Here is a 26,077-nt window from a genome sequence, read left to right as displayed (position 1 = left end):
TCTTAACTTTTCTATAGAAAGATGACATGTCATATATTGGTTGTAATTTTGAAATATTGTTTTTCAATTTCTTGTATGAGTGTGGCATATGTGAGATGAACAGGATTAGGTTGAATTACATTTTTATTCTTCTTTTACGTGACTATTATGTCATTTTTTTATTACATTAAGGCAATCATATATCATTTTGATATAAGTTATTATAAACTCAACCATAAAACGTCATTGGGCAGTTTCCAAAAACAATAACAATATTGTCTTCATTACTGAAGCATTTAGCAATATTGTCTTCATAAAAAGTAAAACAATTATTCATTGGTTCGCAAACCTATAACTCAGGCCTGCCGAACCATTTTGAGCCGCGGCCAAATTCCAGAAAGTAAATTGTTTGGTGGGTCAAACTTTTCAGAACACAAACAATTCCAACGTTTTCGTTATATCAATCAAAATTCAGCAAAAGATTTTTTAATGGTAATCTTGAGCATCCTGCTCATGGTTCAATAAACTTGTATCGGAAACTGTGAAAAGCTTGCTCTAACGTCAGAATATAACCAAGCTAGGTTTTACCACCAGTGTTTAAGAAAATCTATTAATTAAATTTATAAATGTATAAAATCTAGCCCTGTACTATTGAGAATAATATTCAGAATTCAAATTCAATCTTACTAATAAGTCTACCAAAATAATCACCAACAATTATGTGAAAACCCTGTCTACAGGTTTGTTAAAAGTTTATATATGAATTTGGTGATAATCTTTGCAAGGCTATGGAATCCTGCTAAAGATTTTTTTTAATAATACTTTCCAAAATTTTATGAGAAAATAACCCAAGTTTTCCTTAAAACTCATGTTTACAATTCTGTAAAAATCATGCCAAAGATTCAGAGAGATTGTGCTTGACCTTTTTTTGGCAATACTTTTTTCAAGCTTGACGAAAGTTCATTTTTGTTTATCAGTCTATCAAATCGTGAGGAATTTTTTTTCCTAAATAGCATCATAAAATCAATATTTTTTCTATATAAACTTCTTTTAAATCATTCATTATTGTTGAATATAGAATAGAATAAAAAATACAAGAAATCGACGAACTGATATTATAGCTTGAAATTGAATATGATGCTAATATATCCTTTGGTGTGATCTCATCTTACGCTGGCAGAACAATCAACGGGGTAGATATGAGTAAAGTCTTAAAACAATTCGTGGGCCACACAAAATGAAGCCGCATCCAGCCCGCGGGCCGCACGTTGAGCAGGCTTTCTAAAACTTGAATACAGCTTAAAAGAACATAACTTTCAAAATAGTGTCATAGATTGTCTCTATTCAGTGGCACAACCCGGCCTTGGGGGTCAAACCAAACACAAAAAAAGTACATGTGCCTTAAAACGAGTACGGATGTTAGCACTATTCATTCAACATAGTCTAAAGCCGTTCACGGAAGCAAGTACTTATGCATGTTCACTGTTGACGTTATCTACAGTCATGGAATAATTTTTAAGCCACCATAATTGAACAGCACTTGTGAGCACACGCGTCGCTGCATGATAAACATATGTGAACAAAATGCTAGTCACAATGGCTAACGTCTTCAACTATTCTTGAAGTTGTCCAGCCGCACAAACGTATGCGAAATCTGTTAGCTCAAATCATTGCTGCCCATGAATTGCTTTCCCAATATGCATAAGTAATAATTAAGTGTCTGGTAACTCACACACGAGCCAGCCGAGCCTCTCGCGAGTTCCAGCCAACCGACATCGATGACGCCACGCACGAATGCTTATCACCACTAGCTATACGTGTGTAGATATGCTTCGTAAGTTCGGCTTCGCTTTGCACACCGAACAGCCACGTGCTTACCGCTTATCCACCGGTTCAATGGATTCTTATGTGTGGTAATGTCTGTTTACCAACAAAAAGTAGTCTTCTTTTCCATGTTCGGCGGCCACATTCGATTTGAACCGGTGGTCGATTCTATCGATTCTTAAAGTACCTTTAGTCATTTACCTACAGTGTTCCAGTGAGCAAGCATCTACAATAGCAGCAGCAGTAAAGAAGCTAGGCAGCAGCTAATCAGTCGAGCAAAACGCAAAATTCGTTGGCATTTACAACCATGACGTCAGCACGCGATGAAGAAAAGTACATTTTGTACGGTGGTCCCGATCCGACTGAACTACTTCAAGATGGATCGCTTGGAGCTATGATTGTGAAAGAACTACGAGAGCATCCGGACAATGTTGGATTGGTCAGTGTTGTAATATTCCGACATAATTGTCAATTAGGTTTCAATTATGTTTTCTTTTATAGATTGATCCAGAGAGTGAAATTCAGCTAACCTACCAACAAATCTTGGAACAGTCAGCTCGAGTGTCAACGGGATTGACTCGATTAGGACTCACCAAGTCCGATAATGTGGCAATTGTTAGTGAGAATTGTTTGGAGTACTGCTTTGCCATGTTCGGTTCCATATTCGTGGCTGCACCACTTGCACTTTTGAACCCGGCCTATGTGGAAGGTTAGTCAGCGCTTTTTCATCTATTATCGCATACGCCGATAAACCGCTCGTATCTAAAGCGTTGTCGGTTGTTTTTGTTCCAATCCAATCGATTGTGTTTGATTATTTCAGGTGAACTTCAGCATGCAATCAATCTATCGCGGCCGAAGATAATTTTCGTCTCGCCCAACGTGTTGGAAAAAATTGTCGGCGTGATTTGGAAGATGCAACTTAACGTAAAGGTTGTACTGTTTGGAGATCACCCCAAGGTGTCCGCTTACACGGAAGTAATGAGATTCTCGGAATTAATCGATCCAACAGCTCCCGCAAGTAATTACGTGCCCGATTCGGTGGATGTAAACTCACACGTAGCGTTGATTGTCCTATCATCTGGGACTACGGGTCTTCCAAAAGGCGTTCAGCTGACTCATATCAACATAATGACCACCGTAGCTCATTCTAAAGAAGCAAGCAAAATATTGGAGCTACCCGATCAACTAGTTGCCTTAGCTGCTACTCCTTTGTATCATGTCGTAGCCGGAGTTGGGTTAATCAATATGGTAACCAACAACTGCCGATGCGTGCTGATGCCAAAATTCGATGTACATATGTTCCTTAACAGTATTCAAAAGTATAAGGTGAATCTTATGACGGTCGTTCCGCCCTTGATGGTGTTTTTAGCAAAGCACCCTATTGTCGATAACTACGATTTATCTTCGCTGATGACGCTGATTTGTGGTGCGGCCCCGTTGAGTAAAGAAATTGAAGATCAAGTCCGTGAGCGGCTAGGAATTGCTTTCATTCGCCAAGGGTACGGAATGAGTGAGACCACACTTGGCGTGCTGATGCAAACTGGGTTCGAAAACAAAGCGGGTTGCGTCGGCAAAGTTCGGCTGGGTCAGTGGGTTAAAGTAATTGAACCAGAGACAGGGAAAATCCTGGGACCGAATCAACGTGGAGAGCTTTGCTTCAAAGGTTCGCTCATAATGAAAGGCTATGTGGGAAAGGAACACGCTATCGATAAAGACGGATGGCTGCACACCGGTGACATCGGTTATTACGACGATGACGAAGATTTCTTTATTGTTGACCGTATCAAAGAGCTTATCAAATACAAAGGCTTTCAGGTACCGCCAGCCGAGCTTGAGGCAATCTTGCTGAAACACCCAAAAGTTAAAGATGCCGCTGTAATCGGACTCCCGGATGAACGGGTAGGTGAGCTGGCGACGGCCTTTGTCGTCAAGGAAGATGGCCAAGAAGTAACCGGTGCAGAGATTATTAAATACGTAGCCGAGCAAGTTTCGCAGCAGAAACAGCTACATGGAGGAGTTCGTTTCATCGATGTAGTCCCGAAAACTACAACGGGGAAAATTCTTCGGCGGGAACTACGAGAACTGGCTAAAAATACTAACTCAAAATTGTAAGGTACAAAGGAGAATAAGTGTCATGTGGGTGATGGTTTGAATGTAAATAAAATTATGAAACTTTGAACAGATCGTTCAGTGTTCAAGAATATGGAAAATAATCCAAACCTTGGCTTAGCTTTCAGCTGCTTGCTGATTTATCATCAAATATTAATTTTCTTGGAATGAAGTCCCCACTAGGAATGAAGTCTCCACTAGGATCTCGAGAAGGATATTCCGGGAAACAATATTCAGTTCATGAGATTTCCGAGAAGTTCGCTCATATATTTTGAATTTTGGTTGTTTTGTTGCATAGAATGTTGTGAGAAATAAGTCGTACCCTTAACATATTAACACCAAGACAAGAGAGGAAGTTTTGGACCCCAAGGAAGGAATCGACTGGCTCCAAACCGGCTACCCAAATCCGCTTATGGCAGAGCAATAAATTAGCCCCTATTCGATGTATGGAAGGGTCCGTTAACCCAACAAATCCTCTCTTCTGTGGTGACAAGATGCAAGTTTGTCAGCATTTTTTCACCTCAGGACACAAGATTGCATCGCTGCCAATCGGTCTGAAGTAAAAAAATGACAAGAAACCCGCATCTTGTCACCTTTACCCACAAAAGAGAGGATCGATGATGAGAAATCGATCATGCAACTTACGCCCTTATTCAATGATGATTTTGACAGCACGATTCATTTATATATTTAGTTAACATCTACACAGATAACACTGAATCAACAATTTCACGCCACAATACTCGGTTCGTGGCCGCATCTCTCCATCCTCGGTTCTGCCCCACGCTCGCCAAATCGATACGCACTTGATCCGCCCACCTAGCTCGCTGCGCTCCACGCCTTCTTGTACCAACCGGATCCGAAGCGAATACCATCTTTGCAGGGTTGCTGTCCGGCATTCTTGCAACATGCCCTGCCCATCGTATCCTTCCAGCTTTGGCCACTGGGTTCGCCGTAGAGTTGGGCGAGTTCGTGGTTCATCCTTCGCCGCCACACACCGTTCTCCTGCACACCGCCGAAGATCGTCCTAAGCACCCGACGTTCGAAGACTCCAAGTGCTTGCAAGTCCTCCTCGAGCATCGTCCACGTTTCATGCCCGTAGAGGACTACCGGCCTTATGAGCGTTTTGTACATGGTACATTTGGTGCGGGCGTGAATCTTTTTTGACCGCAGCTTCTTCTGGAGGCCATAGTAGGCCCAACTTCCACTGATGATGCGCCTCCGTATTTCACGGCTAACGTTATTGTCAGCCGTCAGCAAGGATCCAAGGTAGACGAACTCGTCGACCACCTCGAAAGTATCCCCGTCTATCGTAACACTGCTACCTAGGCGAGCCCTGTCGCGCTCGGCCCCACCAGCTAGCATGTACTTTGTCTTGGCCGCATTCACTACCAGTCCAACTTTTGCTGCCTCGCGTTTCAGGCGGGTGTACATGTCTGCCACCTTTTCAAATGTTCGGCCGACGATGTCCATATCATCCGCGAAGCAAACAAATTGACTGGATCTCGTAAAAATCGTACCCCGGCTGTTAAGCCCGGCTCTCCGCATAACACCTTCTAGCGCAATATTGAACAACAGGCACGAAAGTCCATCACCTTGTCGTAGTCCCCGGTGGGATCCAAACGAACTGGAGTGTTCGCCTGAAACCTTCACACAATTTTGCACACCTTCCATCGTCGCTCTTATCAGTCTCGTGAGCTTCCCGGGAAAGCTGTTCTCGTCCATGATTTTCCATAGCTCTACGCGGTCGATACTGTCGTATGCCGCCTTGAAATCGATGAAAAGGTGATGCGTTGGGACCTGGTATTCACGACATTTTTGGAGGATTTGCCGTACAGTAAAGATCTGGTCCGTTGTCGATCGGCCGTCAACGAAGCCGGCTTGATAACTTCCCACGAACTCGTTTACTACAGGTGACAGACGACGGAAGATGATCTGGGATAATACTTTGTAGGCCGCATTTAGAATGGTGATCGCTCGAAAGTTCTCACAATCTAACTTGTCGCCTTTCTTGTAGATAGGGCAGATTACCCCTTCCTTCCACTCCTCCGGTAGCTGTTCTGTTTCCCAGATTGTGCCTATCAGCCGGTGCAGACAAATGGCCAGCCTTTCCGGACCCATCTTTATGAGTTCAGCTCCGATACCATCCTTACCAAGTTGAAATTACGACGAGTGATGTAAAAAATCGAATTCTGCGACGAGTTGGCGTACAACATTTTTTACAATTTCGTAGAAGACCACTAACCAGACTAGTACCAGAAACCATATCGGAATGCATTCATCATTATTTTACAATTTTTGAAAAAAATGTTGTGTAATGATTTGTCACGCAACTCAAAACAGTTGCGTAACGAAAAAGCGTTACGTAATAAATCATTACAGCACTACAGGTTTCAGTTGTGTAATGACTATTACCACACTGCATAATTCAGTGCAGGAAAGTTGGCCGTTTCATGACAGTTTGATGTGTGATGAAAAACAGCCTATTACGATGAGAAATTGCAAAAATAGTTTTTTCGACATGAAATTGATTGAAAGTCAAGTGAACATGTTTGAGTGAAAAAAATGAATTTCCGATAACACTAAAAAAACTATACGCCATTGCTTTAAATTTTGAGGTACAGCAAACGGGTCCAAAATATAGGTTTTTTTTGGATATTTTACGTAAAAGAAATTTTGAGTGTAATCAAAAATTTAAATTTCTGCTCCAACATGTTCATTTGACTTCTACAAGTAATTTCTTGCCGAAAAAACTACACATCAAGGACTTCAGCTATTATTAACAAACGAAAAAACTCGGGAAATATGTTTTTGATGTCGCTTTGTAGGTTAAAACAATTTTGAGTGTAATCAAAAATTTCTTTTTCTACTCTACAATATTCACTTGACATCTACAAGAAAATTCATAACGGAAAAATTACAAGTCATAGCCTTTAGTTTTGGTTTACAAACATATAAAAGCTCAGGAGATACTATAATAAATCTTCGAGCTGTTTAGTAGAATACCTATAAGTAGATGAAAAAACCGAATTTAGTACTATACCATTTAATTCCACTAGAGTTTGTATCCTTTGACAGATACGCGTATTTCGACCTCAACTGTAAGGCCGTCTTCAGTGTCGTGTACTAGACTAAGTCGAGTCTAGTACACGACACTGAAGACGGCCTTACAGTTGAGGTCGAAATACGCGTATCTGTCAAAGGATACAAACTCTAGTGGAATTAAATGGTATAGTACTAAATTCGGTTTTTCAGGAGATACATTTTTTATGTAGTTTTCTGGGTAAAATTAATTTTGAGTGTTATTGTAAATTCGTGGGGCCCACATAGCAGTAGCGGTAAACGCGCAGCTATTCAGCATGACCATGCTGAGGGTCGTGGGTTCGAATCTCGCTGGTCGAGGATCTTTTCGTAAAGGAAATTTTCTCGATTCCCAGGGCATAGAGTATCTTCGTACCTGCCACACGATAATACACATGCAAAAATGGTCAATCGGCAAAGAAAGCTCTCAGTTAATAACTGTGGAAGTGCTCATAAGAACACTAATCTGAGAAGCAGGCTTTGTCCCAATTGGGACGTAACGCCAAGAAGAAGAAGTATTGTAAATTCACTTGACATTCACAATCAAATTCATGTAAAAAAACTATCAGGTATCAGGTATCAGAAAGCCGGCTCCAGAGGCACGTTCCCCGCCATTTGGGAGATTTGTGCCATCGCCATATTTGAGCCTATTTCATCATCTACCCGATGGGAGAGGAAAGGGAAGGGAAAGATGGGAGGAAATAGGAGTGGGATCCCTTGAAGAGGGAAAATCGCATAAGCGAATTAAGAGCATGTAGCTCCATACCACAATGGGTTCGAACAGCGCCCTAAAAAGGGCACTGCATAACGCATGAGCGTAAAGAGAGCCTATAGCTCATTACCACAGCGGGTTAAGAATAACAGAATGTCCTGAAGATTCAGGCTTCTGAATTCAGTTTCACTTAATAAGTGTTTACCAAGTAATTGGAATCGCATTTGCGCAAAAACTGGACAGTTACATATCAGGTGATACGAAGTTCCATAATCGGAGTTACAACTATCACACACAAATGAGTCAGCACGCTGAATATTTGCCATGTGATAATTGAGTCGGCAGTGGCCTGTCAACGCTCTGACTAAGAGACTGCAATTCTGCTTTGACAGATTTGTTAAATACTTTGCCACCCTTGGAGATGGCTCAGTAATGTACAATTTTGTTTGACGACATGACTCCAAACTATTCCAATATTGCTTGTGCTGAGTTGCCGCCCAAGAATTTATCTGAAGCTTCACCCAGCACTTCGAAATTGGAATAGCCGGCTCAGGGCCAATGAAGTCATGCGATGCTCCATCGCGAGCTAGCTCATCAGCCAATTCATTTCCAGCGATGGAAGAATGGCCAGGTACCCATACAAGGTTTACAGAGTTGACTGAATTCAGTTCCTCAATTTGAGTTCGACATGCGATAACAAGCTTCGACCTTGAGTTGGCCGAAGCGAGAGCTTTTATAGCAGCTTGACTATCTGAACAGAAGTAGGGGAACATGGTCCAAGACGCACTGATGGGGTAAAATGGCCCACGTCATTAAATCATTCCTAGATCATTTCAATTTGTATTCTTTGCCAAACGAAGTTAAAATATGTTTAGCTAAGAGTTGCCGCCACAACCCTTGGACATAAACTTATCGATTTTTCCTCAATTTTCCGGTGAAATTCAACATTTTTCCCTTTTTTGCCTAAAAATTAAGGTTTTCCGATGATTTCATAAATGAATAAGCGTTTCCATACCACAGAGCAAACTCATGGAGAAACATGGTTGCTAACTAGTAGTTCTCCATACTAAATGGTATTCTACCCCATCCATTTGGTCATTTTGAACCACCCCCATTTTTCAACCAACTTTTCTACACGATTTAAACCCGTTAAAAAACTTAAATTTGGGAAATGTTTTCATGATGGTGGCTAGCAAATATTGTAAAGTTACTGTTAGGACTTCGAATGGCGTTAAAATGTGGATCTCATTAGGAGAAAACCTCACAAATCCTTAAAGTGGCATTTTGGACCATTTTGCCCTATATGACTTTACCCATTACGCGCTGTTGAAGTGCTGATTGCACTCCACACATAAGAGCAAATATTTCCGCCTGAAAAACGGTGCAGTTTCTACCAAGTGAGTTAAACTGATTCAGTCTTAGTTCACGAGAATATACTCCTGCACCAGCTCTACCTTCAAGAAGGGAGCCATCAGTGTAACATACTATATTGTTTGATATACTTCTTTCCAAATAGCCAGACGTCCACTCTTCCCGTGAAGGGAATTGTGTGATAAATATCCTGTAAGGAAAATGACAAGCAATTGTGAGATCACTTGGAGCAAGGACAATTTTGTCCCAATTCACCAAAAGTGGAAACAACGAAGTGTGTGTAGATCTACGATTCACTGGATTTTTCTCCAGTAGATCCAGTACCCACAAACGGTAAGAGCAAGAAAGTGCTTCTTGTTTAAGATATATGTGTAGTGGTGCAACGTCGAAAAGGGCCTCGAGCGCTGCTGTGGGAGTTGTAGAGAACGCACCAGACATCGTCATCAAGCACATCCTTTGAAGATGGCCCAATTTTGATTGGATTGTTCTCACTTCGCCCTTTTGCCACCACACAAGACATCCATATGCCAATATTGGTCGAACAACTGTTGTGTAAATCCATTTGATATATTTGGGTTTGAGGCCCCAAGTTTTACCAAAGGTTCGCCGGCATTGGCCGAAGGCCATGCAAGCTTTTTTGACTCTGAAATCAATGTGAGGTGTCCATGAAAGTTTGGAATATAGAATGACTCCGACATACTTTACTTGATCAGTCACATTAATCTCAATAGTCGTCGGCAAATCCATATGTTGGAAAACCGCAATTATTGAGTTGCCTCAATAGCGTATCTGCTACGAGATTCCACAAAAGTGGTGACAAGACTCCCCCTTGGGGGCATCCGCAAACACTCAATTTTCGAATCGCTGCTTGACGCAATGTCGAGAAAAGATGTCGGTTTTTGAGCATTTGATGAATCCAATTGGTAATCATTGTAGGTAGCCCATGGTTTCGTGCTGCTTCCAATATGGCATCGAAAGACTCGTTATCAAAGGCACCCTCAATATCCAAGAAACACCCAAGCAGGATTGCTTCTGAGCGAATGCTTTCTCGATATCGTATACAACTTTGTGTAAAAGCGTCACAGTGGACTTTCCAGATTGGTAAGCATGTTGATTCACATGAAGAGGCATGTTTGCCAAATAAACATCACGGATGTGATGATCGATAATGCGATCCAGACATTTCAGAAGAAAAGAGGTCAGACTGATTTCCCTGAAACTCTTCGCTGCTTCATACGACGCACGTCCTCCTTTCGGGATAAACTTTACAGTAATATCACGCCAGGATCTGGGAATATACCCGGTAGCAAAACTGCTTACAAGTAGCTTTTTCAAAACATGTTTGATAAACTCAAACCCCTTTTGGAGCAGAACAGGATAAATCCCATCCGCTCCTGGAGATTTGAAAGGAGCAAAACTATTAAGTGCCCATTGAATCGATTCAGTAGTTACGATACTGCGAGCCGAGGTCAGTGACTCGTAACTACATGAAAAGACATTTGGTTCATCCGTAGATGCTATGTCCCACATCCGGGGAAGTGTGTATTGAATAAACATTCTAAAACTTCTTCATCAGAAGAAGTAAAGTCACCATTAGGTAAGCGAATTTCGTTCACTTGGAAATCCTTAGATTTTGCAAGGATTTTGTTCAGCCGACTGACTTCACTCAAACTGGAAACATTTGTACAAAGGTTTTTCCAGCCGGATCGTTCAGCAGAACGAAGAGCCTTCTTGTAAGCCTTGCGAGCCGACTTGAACGACTCTGATCCAGCTGAACGGCGTCTGTTCCAACTCCTTCTACATTTTTTCCTGAGTCTAATCAGATCGGAATTCCACCATGGGGTCCCTCTTGTAGTCTTTACAGACCGCAGAGGACATGCTTCTTCGAAAGCTTCCATAATGTAGGATGTTGTAGTATCAACGGCATCATCCAGATCACTTGGATTTCCAATGGACGGAGAATATCCATGAAATTTGGTCGCAACCAATTCAATATAGAGTTCCCAGTTTGTTGATCGGGGAATCCTAAAACGCAAAGTCTGCGCAGTTACATTTGAATGTTCAAAGAAGATGTAGCGATGATCAGATAATGATTCCTCATCTGATACATGCCAATTCGTCAACTCGTGACTGATTCTATTCGAGCAAAGCGTTATGTCAAATCAAATTCATGTAAAAAAAACTATACGTCATCGCTTTGGATTTTGAGTTACAGACAAACGGGTCCAAAAAGTAGGGTCTCACGTCATATTTTAAGTAAAAAAAATTTTGAGCGTAATCAAAAAAATTTTTTTTTTTCTAAAACATGTTGACTACCGTGGGGAATCAAAATCCGGACACTCTGCTTATATTAGTCAATTAGAGTTAAATTAAATGGCAATATGTTTGGTTTTTATACACTCCGTTAATTTTTAGTAATGCTTATAACTTTACATTTATTTTTAATCGTTAATTTTTAACTTTACATTTATTTTTAATCGTCAAATAATTAATAAAAATAAAAACCAATAATTTGTTCGTGTTGAAGGTCATTTCGCCGCGGTTTGACTCCAACTCAAGTTTAACGATCGATGACCGCGCGAACAACGTTTGATTGAAGGAACAGTTTGTGAACTATATTTTATAGCAAGTTTTAACCATAAGTGTTAAAGAAAAGATATTTCAAAAGTTTGGTGACTCCACTGATGGTGAATAAGTCGGAAATACATATTCATCGGTGCTTCTAGAGACTGTCCGGGATTACGAACCAGTGTTTTAAAATCCGGACATCTTCTAAAAGACCCTGGTTTAATTAGTGTAAGTGAGTTTTGTGCAAGAAAAAATAAGAGAAAACCTGAAAAATAACTATTGGAAGCTTTGTGAGTATTCAAAATTTAACTCGATGTGAAATAAATAGTGTTAAACTTGCATAATAACAGATCGAGCCGCACCGATTGCAGTTCAAGTCACACGCTCCTCGGCTGAGGTAATCAAACCACTGATATTACAAACGTGACATTATAAGGCAAACGCTGACATCAAGTTTTTTTAAATATCTATATTTTATTGTGTATTAAAATTAAACGAATATTATGTGCTATTACACAGATGTCTGGATTTTGATTCATAAGTGTCCGGATTTAAAGACACCGTTTGCATCAGTTGTCCGGATTTATAGACAAGACATGCTCAAGTATTTGAATGATTTTCATGTTAAAATCATGATTTTTACCAAAAAGTTCATCAGTAGCGTGAAGATCTTGAGTAAAACATGGTTTGAAACAATATTATATTGAAGGTTTTCTAAAACAACACCTTGATATTAGCATTTGAACATTTGTGTCGGCTTAAGGTGAGGAAGAATTGAAGCCAAACCTCAAATTTTCAAGAGCACAAGTCTGGAGAACCGAACATCCGTTTGAGCTGAAAACTTAATCGATTGGTCACCACCAGCGAGTGACCAATCGATTAAGTTTTCAGCTTAAACGGATGTTTGGTTCTCCAGATCCGTGCCCTTGAAAATTTGAAGTTTGGCTTCGATTCATCTTCACCTTAAGCGTCCGGGTATTGATGCACCACGGTACACTCAAACAAGCGGAAAAACTAATGTCATTGCTTTGAATTTTGTTTTATTGTTGAATTTGTGAAAAAAATGCGTTTTTCAAGACACTAGGAAGTGGCTCTTGCTTAATAACTTTGGGTGGAAGCATCTATTTCAAAAACCCAAAAATAAACATCAATCCAAAATAGTGTCTGGTTTCATTGCTGAAATTTTTGAAAATCCCTTCGAAAACGAAAGAAATATGGTGCAGAGCCACTTGGCCACTCCCATGATTCACTTTGTCATGGCCGAATCGTCTAAAATTTTGCAATAAGAAGCACTTCAATACGACGCATATTGTGGCCAAATATGAGTTCAGTAGCTTTCAAAAAAAAAAAAAAACACTGCCGAAGTGAATCAAAAGTGCCAAGAATAGGATCCGCCTCCCTATGCATGTTCAAAGTTGCATTATAGTATCTTTATAATAATAAAAGACGAGCTGCTTCTATGGATTCAGATTCTGTTATTCCACATGCGACATTAAGTTGAATAACAAGCTTTTCCAATATTTAACAGCACTTGTTTCATCACTATTTCAACTATATTAAAATGGCTCAGAACTACAGTGAAGTTCAACATGTATGCTTTAAAGTGCTTGAAACTCAACGTTTCCACCAACCACAAATCGTTACGCGAAATCTGAAAGCTCTTAAGCATACAATTAATAACCAACCTCCTAACGAGCAATTTTTTCCTCGAGAAAAATTTCTCCTGGCTGTTTTATTTAATTATTAGTTGTTTAATTAAAGTCTTAATTAAAATGAAACTATTATTCAAGCGTTAATCGCCCAGAAATAGAAAATCTATTCAAAAACAACCGTTTTGTTCACGTTTTATTGTGCATGTTGATTTAATGATATTACCTCGGCTGTTTAACAATAGTAACATTATAAGTAGATTCTGCAATGTTTATTCAACATATAAACCATCAATTATGCATCGAATATCCAGAAATGCTTGCAGGCTTGCATAACGAGTAAAAACTAAAATTGTGGAAGAAAAGTTGTAGAAGTCTTTATTGTCTATTGTCAGCTTTCTGCAAAATAAGAGCTTTTGTACAGTATTAATTCAACCACATGTTTTCATAACGGAATTATTCGTCTATTGTGAAACTGCAATAAAGCAGGTAGCTTTGATAAGTCTTGCTTTTATGACCTTTTCACAAACAATGTTCAACAATGGTGTTTACATACACCGAAGGGAAGCAAAACACTTAGACGATGTTTAAACATCATATGTACGATAACTTGTTCGATTATTTTATTGTATCTTTAAATACTGCTTTGAACCTGTTGATGTACGCAACCTTGTTTGGAGCAGTGAAGATGCATGCGCCTGTGAATCGGAAGGTTAACCAATTGAAATTCAAAAATAATGCATCAAATTGGCATGGCCCTTAAAAAATGCAAAAATCGTCATATCATGTTTTATGGTAGTTTTTACATAGAAAATGTGAATGAAACATAACTATTGTTTGTTACTTGTATTGTTTAATATATTTAGACTCAGTTTTTTGCTTTGGACATTATTTTTATCTGTTACTTTCACCTTACCAGAGAGGAATTGGAAGCATTCCTTCAAATTTTATCATGCGGACGTCCAGTTCAATATCTGTGTGATGAAAGCTTCAAAAACATCAACGATGGTGTAAGATTCTTCACAGGCCTTGTCTCCAGTAATGGAGACTTAAACATATTTTCGAAAAGATGGCTAATTTGGGAGAGCTTTGATTGAACCTTCATATAAGTGTGATAAGCGGCTCCGTTTTGCTCAAAACCTATGAGCTAGTATTGATATAAGTTGTCTCTAACCGAAGGAACAAATTTTATCCTCAAAAATCTGTTATCGGCCTCCGTATTTATTTTCTATTCAACCTTAAAAAAAAAATAAAGGTATATCAAACCTATAAGACGCAAATGCCCTCAAAACTATGACCCTGGTAAAATATTTTATTGTGATCATGAAAAACACGTTCTCTAAGAACTCCTCCATCCTCTGATACCAAACACACTAAAATTTTCAACAATAAAGTGTGATTTTTGAAGGTAGAAAGTTTATCATCAGAGTATACGACAATCAGACGCTGTTTCTAGCTTTGGGCGGACAAAACCTTTGAACTTATTTGCTTTATTACATTATTTAGGACAGTATGAAAAATATGACAAAAATTTTCCTGGATAGCGAAGTTGTGTCAGAATATACTACAATAATCAGAAATTAAATTCACTATCAAAAACAACGAAAATAACGTTTGTGGATGCTATATTCACGTTCAAACAATGTTCGCATTTTTAACAGGCCATACTGTAGGTACACAGATTTCAGTATGTAAGAAAGTGTACAAATAAATACGAGATTTTTTGTTATTTCCATTATAATATAAAAGTTGTAGAAACATCTAAGAAACCTCTTTTGTTACGTTTATACAAACAATTCTTTAAATAAATATAATACCGTAAAATGGGGTGAAGTTGATCACTTTTGAGCGATTCTGTTCTGTAACTCCTAGTAGGTAGAATACATGTATTATTATCCACATATTTTTAAAACATGTACTGGTTGGATGTCTATCGAATTATACAAATGAAATTTCGACGAAATGATCACTTAATAACAAAAACATTAAAAAGAAATCAAAAAGTGGAGTTTTTGATTCCGGGGTGAAGTTGATCAATCGGCAAAAATGCAGTGTAGTGTGAAAACCTGTAATATCAGTGACGATCGGTTCCTATGGAAGTGCGAGTTTTGCTCCAAAAACTACCACGCGGCGTGCATTGGAGTGCAACGGCACCAAGAGTGTTTTATCTTGTCCTACATGGTACCTCTATGTGACGATTGTCAACAAAATTTGAAAACCGGCATTGACACCCGCAAAGTGCTGCATCAACAGCAGCAGCTAATTAATTCAATTAGGGCGCAAACTGACGCCAATCTTCGAATAGCTGCTGATCTGAAAAAGCTCAGCGCAATGGGTGAATTATTTGACCAAATTGAGCTTCAGCTCAAGGAATCGGTGCTGTGCATTAACAGCAGCACATCGTCGAGCGTATCAAATGCTGTATCGGCATTATCGCGTGTGGCCGAAAAATATTCAGGAAATACAAATGATATGCCCAGCAACGATTTGATTGCTATAAAAAACCATTTAACTGGCCTTTTAGATATTTCAATGAAATCTTCAAAACAACATATTGAAGATTTTGTTGAGGCGTTAACGGTGGATCTGACTGATGAATTGAAAAAGATCTGTACCGAGGTTCAGTCGTTGAGCAGCCTAACCATTGAAATGGCTGCTCATTGCAATGAACATAACGCTAGCATTGGTACTGCCCGATTTGTGGAAAATGAGTCACCGCCAAGCCTATTACAAGAGTTGGCTGAAACTGCTGATTTAAACTCTGGTACCGCAGGTTGGCGTTTACTTGGAACTAAAAAAGTTTGGCGTTCGGACTGGACGGAATATGACAAACGTCAGAAACGCCGTGCACTACAGCAAAAAGCCAAAGAAAAGGCCCAAAAGCGGAAGAAAGCAAAGAAAAGCTTCAACACTTCTAAGAGCACGACAAATACTATTATGAACAACAAAGAAAAGCCGTTAAATGTTTTACCAAACTTTATGAACTATAACGACAGTCACTTCAGGGGCAGAAGTAACGGAAAAAGTGATCATGACAACAGCCAAAAACCAAAGGTGTTCATAAACAGATGTCGAAAAGGAAACAATTTCCTTCCACCTGACAGGGAGCTTCTGGCTGTAGCAAAGGATCGATACTCGAGACCGCCAACGAACTACCCACCTATACAATTCCAAAGGGGGGAAACTCTAAACCCCTATCCAGTCTGCAATGGTCAACAACGTCACGTTCCCGCCACCAACCAACCAACAAACTGGATGGAGCCGAGCTGTCCTTCAACATCAACTGCATCATGCAAATCGTGTGGATGTACTAGGTACTCGTGTTTTCAACGAAACTGACGCTCTCCCTAGATGAAGAAAACAACAATGACGTGTTAGATCTAAATATATCTTCAAATTTAACAAGTACCGAATTGCAAGATGAAGAGGTTACTAATCTAAGTAAATCAGATTGTTCTACTACTTTTAAAACTTCTTCACAGTTAGGTACAGAAGTTTTGGTTTATTGCCAAAACTTTAACCGTATGAAAAGCGCTTCTAAGATGAAAGAAATCCATAGTAGAATTTTAACATGTCCTTACACAGTTATTTTGGCAACAGAAACTAGCTGGGATGAAACTGTGAATAGTGAAGAAGTTTTTGGAAATAATTATGATGTTTTTAGGAATGATCGTGACTGTCAAACGTCTGAGAAGAAGTCAGGAGGAGGAGTCTTAATTGCTGTTTCTACATTGTTTAGTGCAGAAATCATAGAAACCACTAAATTTAAAGAGTTTGAGCATGTATGGGTGAAAGTACACATAGCAGGCGAAACGCATGTGTTTGTGTCTGTGTATTTTCCGCCGAAAAACGCTCGTAAAATAGTTTATGAGAAATTTTACAATATTGTTGAACATGTTATTGGCGGATTTCCTCCCGAAACAAAAGTGCATATATATGGAGATTTCAATCAACGTGATATTGATTTCTTCCCAGACGTCGACAACGAGAGCATCCTGCTGCCAATATTTGGAGAAAATGAGGCTTTGCAATTTATATGTGATACATCGGCAAGTCTAGGTCTAAACCATATTAACCACGTTAAAAATCAGCAGAACTGTTATTTAGATCTCTTAATGACCAATACTGATGAAGATTTCTGTGTGGTAGAATCATTGACTCCCTTATGGAAAAACGAACTTTTTCATACAGCTATTGAGTTTTCTTTATTCGTGCATGGAAATAACAGACCTAAAGATTGCGACTTTGAAGAAGTTCATGATTATCGTTCAGCAAATTATGACAATATAAGACAGAAAATCAATCAAGTAAGTTGGCAAAATGTGTTAAGAAACGAAGAAAATGTTGAATCTGCCGTTAAAATGTTTTACAAAATTTTAAACGACATAATACACGACGATATACCCTTAATAAAAAGAAGAAGGAATCATAACTCAAAGTATCCTATATGGTTTAGTAGAGAAATCAAAAATTTAAAGAATCGTAAGCAAAAGGCACATAAAATATACAAAAAATGTAAAAATGATGCAAATTTAATTAGCTATTTAAATATTTGCGATCAATTAAATCTTGCCATTGATACCGCATTTGAAGAGTATAATGAACGAACTGAGCGTGAATTGAAATCATGTCCTAAAAATTTCTTTAATTACGTTAAAACAAAAAACAAATCTAACAACTTTCCATCTGAAATGCACCTTGATGATAAAATTGGTGTGAACCCTGAAGAAAGCTGCAATCTGTTTGCAACATTTTTTCAAGACGTTTACACTACTTATTCGGAAAATAATCGAGATCGTGAATATTTCTCATTTCTTCCGGAAATCCCAAATGACATTTGCGTCAATCAAATCAAAGTACATGATATTGTAGATGCACTAAAAAGTCTAGATGTCTCCAAAGGTGCTGGACCTGACGGGATTCCACCTGTATTTTTGAAAATGTTATCAATCGAACTTGCATCTCCGCTATTTTGGCTCTACAATATGTCTCTGCAATCAGGTAGTTTCCCTGAAACATGGAAAAGCTCATTTTTAGTGCCGATCTTTAAAAGTGGCAAAAAATCTGACATACGTAATTATCGTGGGATAGCCATTATCTCTTGTATTCCAAAGATTTTTGAGGCAATAATAAATAAAATTTTATTCGATATGGTTAAAAACAGAATAACTCATACTCAGCATGGTTTTTTTAAGGGACGCTCAACATGCACAAATTTGCTGGAGTTCATTCATTATTCTTTGACAGCCATGGATAATGGAAACCACGTGGAAGCTCTCTATACAGATTTCAGTAAAGCTTTCGATCGCATTGACATACCAATGTTGCTTTTTAAGTTAGAAAAAATAGGATTTCAACCGGACCTTCTTAAATGGGTAGAGTCTTATCTTACTAATCGTCAACAAATAGTTAGATACAAAGGAGTAAAATCTATTCCAATTAAAGTTACATCGGGAGTTCCTCAAGGGTCTCATTTAGGGCCATTATTCTTTATTTTATACGTTAACGACATTTCCTTCATTCTGAAAAAAGTGAAAGCTCTCATATATGCTGATGACATGAAACTGTTTCTTGAAATAGTAAACGATGAAGATATACATACTTTTCAAAATGAAATTGATATGTTTTACAAATGGTGCAATAAAAGCCTTCTCCAATTGAACGTGAAAAAATGTAATTCAATATCCTTTAGCAGAAAGCGTAGTATACCTAACACAACAGTCTACCTAGGGAGTCAACCAGTAGAAAAATGCATAAGAATAAGAGATTTAGGAGTGATTTTAGATTCCAAAGTTACTTTTATAGATCATTATAATACAATTATCAACAAGGCAAACAAGATGTTAGCATTTATAAAACGATTTAGCTATAATTTTCACGATCCATACACTATAAAAACATTATACATAACCTATGTGCGTTCAATTTTAGAATACTGTAGCATAGTTTGGTCACCATTTTCATCAACCCATGAAAATCGTATAGAATCAGTTCAAAAACAATTTCTGTTGTTCGCACTTCGAAAATTAGGTTGGACAAGGTTACCTCTACCATCTTATGAAGCACGATGCATGCTCATTAATATTCAAACATTGAAGAAACGTCGCGAATTTGCAATGGTCTCGTTCGTAAACGATATAGTTTCGCATCGTATTGACTCGATGACACTTTTATCAAAATTAAATTTTTATGCTCCTTCAAGACAACTGCGAAGTCGTAGTATTTTTTATACAAACCATCACCGCACAAATTATGCCAAATTTGAGCCTTTAAATCAAATAATGTCTGTTTACAATAAACATTGCGAAACCATTGACTTTACTATGACGAAATCGGAACTAAAACAAAAAATTATGTCATATCAAAATTCGAACTAGATTAAGAAAGTAACGTTTCCAAACTATATAATATTAAGTGTAAAATTGTAACAAAATGGTCTACTTCTGATTGACGACATGAAATAATTATTGCGATAAGTTTCCTAAAATAAAGGGATATGCTATTCACTTAATTTGGGGTCGCTGAATCTGGATCAAGTCTCAAAAATCTTACAACTTAATGATTTATCGGTCAATTTTAAATTTGAATGTTGTAAATTACAGAACACACCACATTAAACGCCTAAAGGTATGCAATTTTCTTTGAAATTTGCAACTTGCGCACAAAAATATCCATTTTTTTCTCAGAAAATGATTATTCATCCACTAAGTAAATTAAAAACTGGATTCACAGAATATATCTGGAATGTATGAAACAGTTTGTTTATATGGTGTCTTTATATAGTCTTGTCAATAATCGATTGTTTGGAGAAGCACCCTTCAACAGTTCATCAAACATTTCATAAAAAATCTGTTTTTCCATGGTACAGTGACCCCACGCAGTTGAATCACCCACAATTTATGAATCAGCTGATTTCAAAAGACAAAATTATTATCAAACTTGTCACAAAACATCACAGAATTATTTTTACACATAGTTTCTTATCAGTAAAAATAATTCTGTGATGTTTTGTGACGAGTTTGATAATAATTTTGCCTTTTGAAGTCAGCTGATTCATAAATTGTGGGTGATTCAACTGCGTGGGGTGACTGTATAATTATTTTGAATGTTAAACGGAACTAAGGAACATTAAGAGCAGCCATCAGGTAATACGACGTCACAGAAATTATGCTAATTGAAATCGAATCATAGCTCTCTTGACAGTTCAAACATGTGGGTACGCGAACGATCAACTTCTCCCCACTGATCAACTACACCCCGAATTACGGTACCCATTTCAGTCGATCAAAGCACCAACACAAACTGTGTTCAGCATGTTTTTCTGTTGAGCGAATGCTGAACAAAGACTACTATTGTGTGTACTCGTGATCATAAGTAATAATTGCATTAACAACTTTTCTAAGACAAATAAGAAATAACACGTTTTTTTTTTTTTTTTTTTTTTTTTTTTTTTTTTTTTTTTTTTTTTTTTTTTTTTTATTAAGGCACTCCGTGCTCGTGGCCACTACTGTGCCGGAATCAGTTTTATCTGTATCTTCCTTACCGATACAGTTCTATTTTTAACTAATCTATATTTACATTTGCTTTCACTCTCTTCTGCTCTTTTGCTCTCACACCGAGCAGGTAGGAGAGTGCTCTGCTGTTGGTCCAATCGATTTCCATAAGCCATAGTCCGTTGCTCTTTTGCGGTGGTTCGTTTTGCCGTGTTCCTGAGTCGTTTGAGGCTAGCTGCCTGCGAAGTGGGTCAATTTGTCTTAGTCACCATCTGATACTGACGGAAGATGGATGTGCTCCCCTATGCACGGTCCTCCGTGCGGCGTCTTCTGGTGGCTGGACGGTTTATTTTTTGGAGGGGCTGGGAATTCAATCCATGACCTTCCGCTTATGAAGCGAAAGCGTAACCTCAAGGCTACGGACCCCCCCAAATAACACGTCTTGCAATCCTGTTTTATAAATGCTGAATAAGCATCTCTTTATGCTCTATGCATACCTGGTGGTATGAATTTTGAATAAACATTGCTACTACTGTTGAATAGCCGGGGTAGTATCATCGAACAAACATGTATTATACTATGTCATTAAAATGGTAATTGTTGAATAGATTCTCCATTTCAGGGCGAATAAGGCTTGAATAATAGTTCCATTTTAACTAAGTCAATTATTAAGCAACTAATAGTTTATTAAAACAGCCCTGGGAAACTTTCCTTAAGGCAAAAATTATTTCTTGGGTATGCAGTTAAGCAAGCGGTTTTTAAATAGTAATTTTGAAACCCCAGAAGAGCTGAAATGGTTAGCTGTTTCTATTATATGATAGAAAACATGTTTGTTTATCCGATCATAATTAAAAAAGACCATAAAATAATATTTTTCACATCTAAAATCGCTGTTTTCCTCAATGTTGGTGTTAACGTTTTGCTCTATATTAGCCATGCTGCTATCTGTCAGCCTATTGTATAACACTTTGTTTCGATGCTACCAATTTACTCGAACCGCAAGTGAGTTAGTGAGAAGGTTGTAGGCTCCATGAGAAAGGGATACCATTTTCTAGATGTTGCGCATGGAGTCACTAAAATAGTGCAAGACCTATTTTGCGAAGCTAGTTCTAGAGATCAAATAGATCACTTCTAATCCAACCGCCAAATCGATAGGATCAGCCACGAAATAGTCCAATTTTTTTGGTACTGGCCGGGGAACAAGTAACCATGGGGAAGATCGGGTAACCAATCCCGGTGGGAACCTTGGTCGTATGCTGACAGGTAAGGGGTGGTTTGCTTTAGCTTTTGCTTCTGCACACCTGGAGCGTCTGTAACCTATGTTAGGAGCGGCTCACAACAGCGTCTGTTCCCCATGTCAGGGGCGGCTGATCATCGTCCGAGTGCCAGAGAAGGACTCTAAGCTAAACTGCGCACTATGGCCCTCCGAACATTTAGGGGGTTGGTGTCAGGCCCTGCAAGCCAACCGTAAAAATACACCAGCACAGGAACGTCAACGAAAGAATACGGACCAGAACATTCGACAAAGACCACAGCGACAAAAATGGACTAGCGATTGGATACTCGGTACGTGGAACTGCAAATCTCTCAACCTCATCGGAAGCACACGCATACTCTCCGATGTACTGAAGATCCGCGGTTTGGACATCGTAGCGCTGCAGGAGGTGTGCTGAACAGGTTCGATGGTGCGAACGTTTATATCTACCAGAGCTGCGGCAACACACGTGAGCTGGGAACAGCTTTTATAGTGATGGGTGATATGCAAAGGCACGTGATCGGATGGTGGCCGATCGACGAAAGAATGTGCAAGTTGAGGCTCAAAGGCCGGTTCTTCAACTTCAGCATCATAAACGTGCACAGCCCCCACTCCGGAAGCACTGATGATGAAAAGGATGCATTTTAAGCGCAGCTCGAACGCGAGTACGACCGCTGCCCAAGCCACGACGTCAAGATCATCATAGGAGATTTGAACGCTCAGGTTGGCCAAGAGGAGGAGTTCAGACCGACGATTGGAAAGTTCAGCGCCCACCGGCTGACGAACGAAAACGATGTGACAAAAGTCGGCCTGGTGGTGAATGCGTCAAAAACAAAGTACATGCTGATAGGCGAAACCGACAGAGCCCGCCTGGTAAGCAGTGTTACGATAGACGGGGATACTTTTGAAGTGGTTGATGAGTTCGTCTACCTCGGATTCTTGTAAACGGCTGATAACAACGTTAGTCACGAAATACGGAGACGCATCATCAGTTGAAGTCGCGCATACTATGGGCTCCAGAAGAAGATGCGATCGAGAAAGATTCACCCCCGCACCAAATGTACCATGTTCAAAACGCTTATAAGATCGGTGGTCATCTATGGACATGAAGCATGGACCATGCTGGAAAAGGACCTGCAAGCACTTGGAGTGTTCGAACGAAGGGTGCTTAGGACGATCTTTGGCGGAGTGCAGTAAAACGGTGTGTGGCGGCGGAGAATGAACCACGAGCTCGCTAGACTCTACGGCGAACCCAGTATCCAGAAGGTTGCGGAAACTGGAAGGGTGCGCTGGGCAGGGCATGTTGCAAGACTACCGGACAACAACCCTGCAAAGATGGTGTTAGCGTTGAATCCGGTTGGCACAAGAAGGCGGGGAGCACAGCGAGCGAGGTGGCTTGATCAGGTACAACAAGATCTGGAGAACGCGGGCCAAAATCGAAGTTGGAGAGGCACAGCTATGGATAATCGTGGTTTTATCAAATTAATTCATGTAACACGAACTAAACAATAATAATCTGTAATGTTCAATAAATCTTTCATGTAGTGTAATAAGTGTTAATCAGTGTAATAAAGTTCTTTAAAGTACCAAACGCGTTAAGTACCAGTGTTGGAGTACCAGAAGATACTTACCTGATTCGGGACACCTACAAACCTACCCTGGGAACTACAGACTTCGGAAGGCCTCAACCTACCCCGGACAAAATCTAGACGATCACGAATCACGGAATGGTGGAACAGTTGGTAAGGGCCAAAACACTTAACGTGGGCAAACTATCCCCAGTCCCCCTACGTTCCACTCCACATCTGCACGAATGATTTCCATTCCACTGGTGAGACGTTCGTACAACGACCAATCAGCTTGGTCGTACAGCCATTTCTGTCATGTCGTTCAATGATTGGACTATTTGGGTATGGACACTGTTATCGGATAGTGGTCGCCGATGTGTATGTCCGACAAGGTCCGCCAGGTGAATCTTCGCGCCAAACTATTAGAACAGATGGACACGTCGAATGCTAAGGTGTTACCCGTTGCCGGGTCGATACGAGTGGAGAATTCAGTCGTTCAGTATCACCAGTTGTTTGTCTAAAGTTGTTTCAGCAACAAATTGGAAAAGCGCACTCCCCAAGCGAGATGATGCGCGTTGAAGTCCTCCAAAAAAAGAAACGGACCCCCTAAATCTAAAAGCTCAAATAGGTCTCCAAAAGCGGTGTGACATTGAGCTGCACTCGGTGGGATATACTGGTACCGTAATCCGGGGTATCATTGATCAGCGGGGTAACATTGATCGGAATGACTCATCCCATCAAAAGTTCGTATTATTATTTATTGATGAAACATCTCCAAATTACGAATGGTGCTTATCTTTCTTATATTTATGAGCTAATAAAAGTTAATATTTTTACGAAAATTGCGTTTACCTTATGTGTAAATTTGTCAACTTTACGAAATAATGATTTTAAATGTTAAGAATGGCACTACCGAAGATTCATGTCTCACATAAGTTCTGCAAACGATATAAGCAAGGAAAATGAGATTCTTACTAAAAATGACATCGAAGAAAACGATTCCGTTGTCAATACTTTTATTGGTATGCTCAATTAGGTAAAATTACCGAATTACTGTTGAGAATGTAAAATTCCCATAGGAAATTGCCTACCTTTAGGCGTATTCCGTGGTTCGAGGTTTTTTAATTTTAAATAACTCAAAAAGTAAACAACTTGTAAGCGTTTGGCCTTCTTATTCGGCGTCAGGGACCATGATTTAAGTAAGTAAGTACATTTTCAGAATTACCGATCTTTGTTTATATAGGTGATCAATGTTACCCCATATCAGCTAAATCAAAAAACCACCTAAAATATTTTTTTAACATGCCTAAATCTTTCAATAAACAAAATACAGTATATAGTCTCGAGCTATGGGTGGCAGTACTTGTTTTAAAATTATAAAAATTGCAACATTTGCATTTTCCAACGAAATATTAAATAAACATTCAGAAAAATGATCAATGTCACCCCGGATTACGGTACCGACCTGATCAAATTCTCCCTATTATCAAATTTTCCCCCGGATTACGATACAGTTTATGCTAATAACATGAAAGTCTCTATTCTTCCACATTTTCATAGATTAGGCAAATAGAAATTTTTTGTAGGAGAAAATCGTTGGTTATTGTTATGAATAGCTGAGAAATTAAGCTTCGAACCTCATGCCAGAGGTTTCCTACAGAACAAATCTGAAACAGCAGACAACTGTGCACACAGAAAATTTGATCGATCGGTTTCCACTAGCGAGCGACCAATCGATCAAGTCATGGATGATCGACTGGTTCTCCCGATTTGCGCTTTTGAACAATTAAGATGGGGCTTTAATTTATCTTCACCTTAAACTACAATAACATTTGAAAAATGAAAAAGAAGCTGTATTAAAAAACAGGACTTTGGACTTTCCAAATTTTATTTGTCACAATCCAGATAGTTGATGATTGAGGTTCGAATATTTCTTTATCAAAGTTCGAAATAACGTCTAGTCTGGAAATTAACACCAACCAATGGATACTGTAAAAACATCAAACGGTATCACACTTTTTCAGATCACTTCCGTCATCCATTATTGATTGTCAGGATGAACACAAAAAACTTTACGCAAGTCCCAGAGCCCTGTATCGAATTGCCCCATAAACTATTTTGTACACACTCATATTCAATATCCTCGAAGCTGTCAGCAACATAATCCAAGTTGTTCTTCTTTTTTAGGACAACCCATATCAATACCAGGCAGATCCCACTGGTAGTCAGTATCCAGCTTATATCGTGCCACAAACAGCAATCGGTGGACGTAACAGTAGCAATATTTAGGCTGTGTAAACCATAGCCGATGGTGGGTTGAGTGTTTGCACAAATTGTTGTGATTAATGACTCGTATCGATGACTGGCGCACACACCCTGATTGGATGGTATAGAGTTTAACATGTATCGACAGTCAACCAACAAACCGTGATCAAATTTCAAAAAAGGACTGCTGGATGTGCTCTTAG

At 39.1% G+C, this 26,077-nt stretch overlaps 1 protein-coding gene across 2 annotated transcripts; it reads left to right on the top strand.

Moving 5' to 3' along the window:
- The first annotated feature begins 1,823 nt into the window (after positions 1–1,823).
- On the top strand, positions 1,824–26,077 carry LOC5567778 (luciferin 4-monooxygenase). Of its 2 annotated transcripts, XM_021856635.1 has the most exons (4): positions 1,824–2,242; positions 2,305–2,512; positions 2,624–3,916; positions 25,797–26,077. In XM_021856635.1, the coding sequence occupies exons 1-3, from the start codon at positions 2,111–2,113 to the stop codon at positions 3,913–3,915; spliced, it is 1,632 nt and encodes a 543-aa protein (XP_021712327.1). In that variant the 5' UTR covers positions 1,824–2,110; the 3' UTR covers position 3,916; positions 25,797–26,077. The 2 variants fall into 2 exon arrangements, with proteins under 2 accessions (XP_021712327.1, XP_001657679.2); XM_001657629.2 differs by lacking the exon at positions 25,797–26,077 and having other exon boundaries at positions 2,624–3,987.

This window comes from Aedes aegypti, chromosome 1 (assembly GCF_002204515.2).
Source record: "Aedes aegypti strain LVP_AGWG chromosome 1, AaegL5.0 Primary Assembly, whole genome shotgun sequence".
In the NCBI taxonomy this organism is placed as follows: Eukaryota; Metazoa; Arthropoda; class Insecta; order Diptera; family Culicidae; genus Aedes; species Aedes aegypti.
Note: the sequence above shows the minus strand (reverse complement) of the source record. Positions and strands in the feature narration are given on the sequence as shown.

Excerpts from the sequence above, each read along its gene's own strand:
- LOC5567778 (XM_021856635.1), top strand. The coding sequence starts at position 2,111 with ATGACGTCAGCACGCGATGAAGAAAAGTACATTTTGTACGGTGGTCCC. Across the intron at positions 2,243-2,304 it reads ATCCGGACAATGTTGGATTG|ATTGATCCAGAGAGTGAAAT; the intron begins GTCAGTGTTGTA and ends TTTCTTTTATAG. Across the intron at positions 2,513-2,623 it reads GAACCCGGCCTATGTGGAAG|GTGAACTTCAGCATGCAATC; the intron begins GTTAGTCAGCGC and ends TGATTATTTCAG.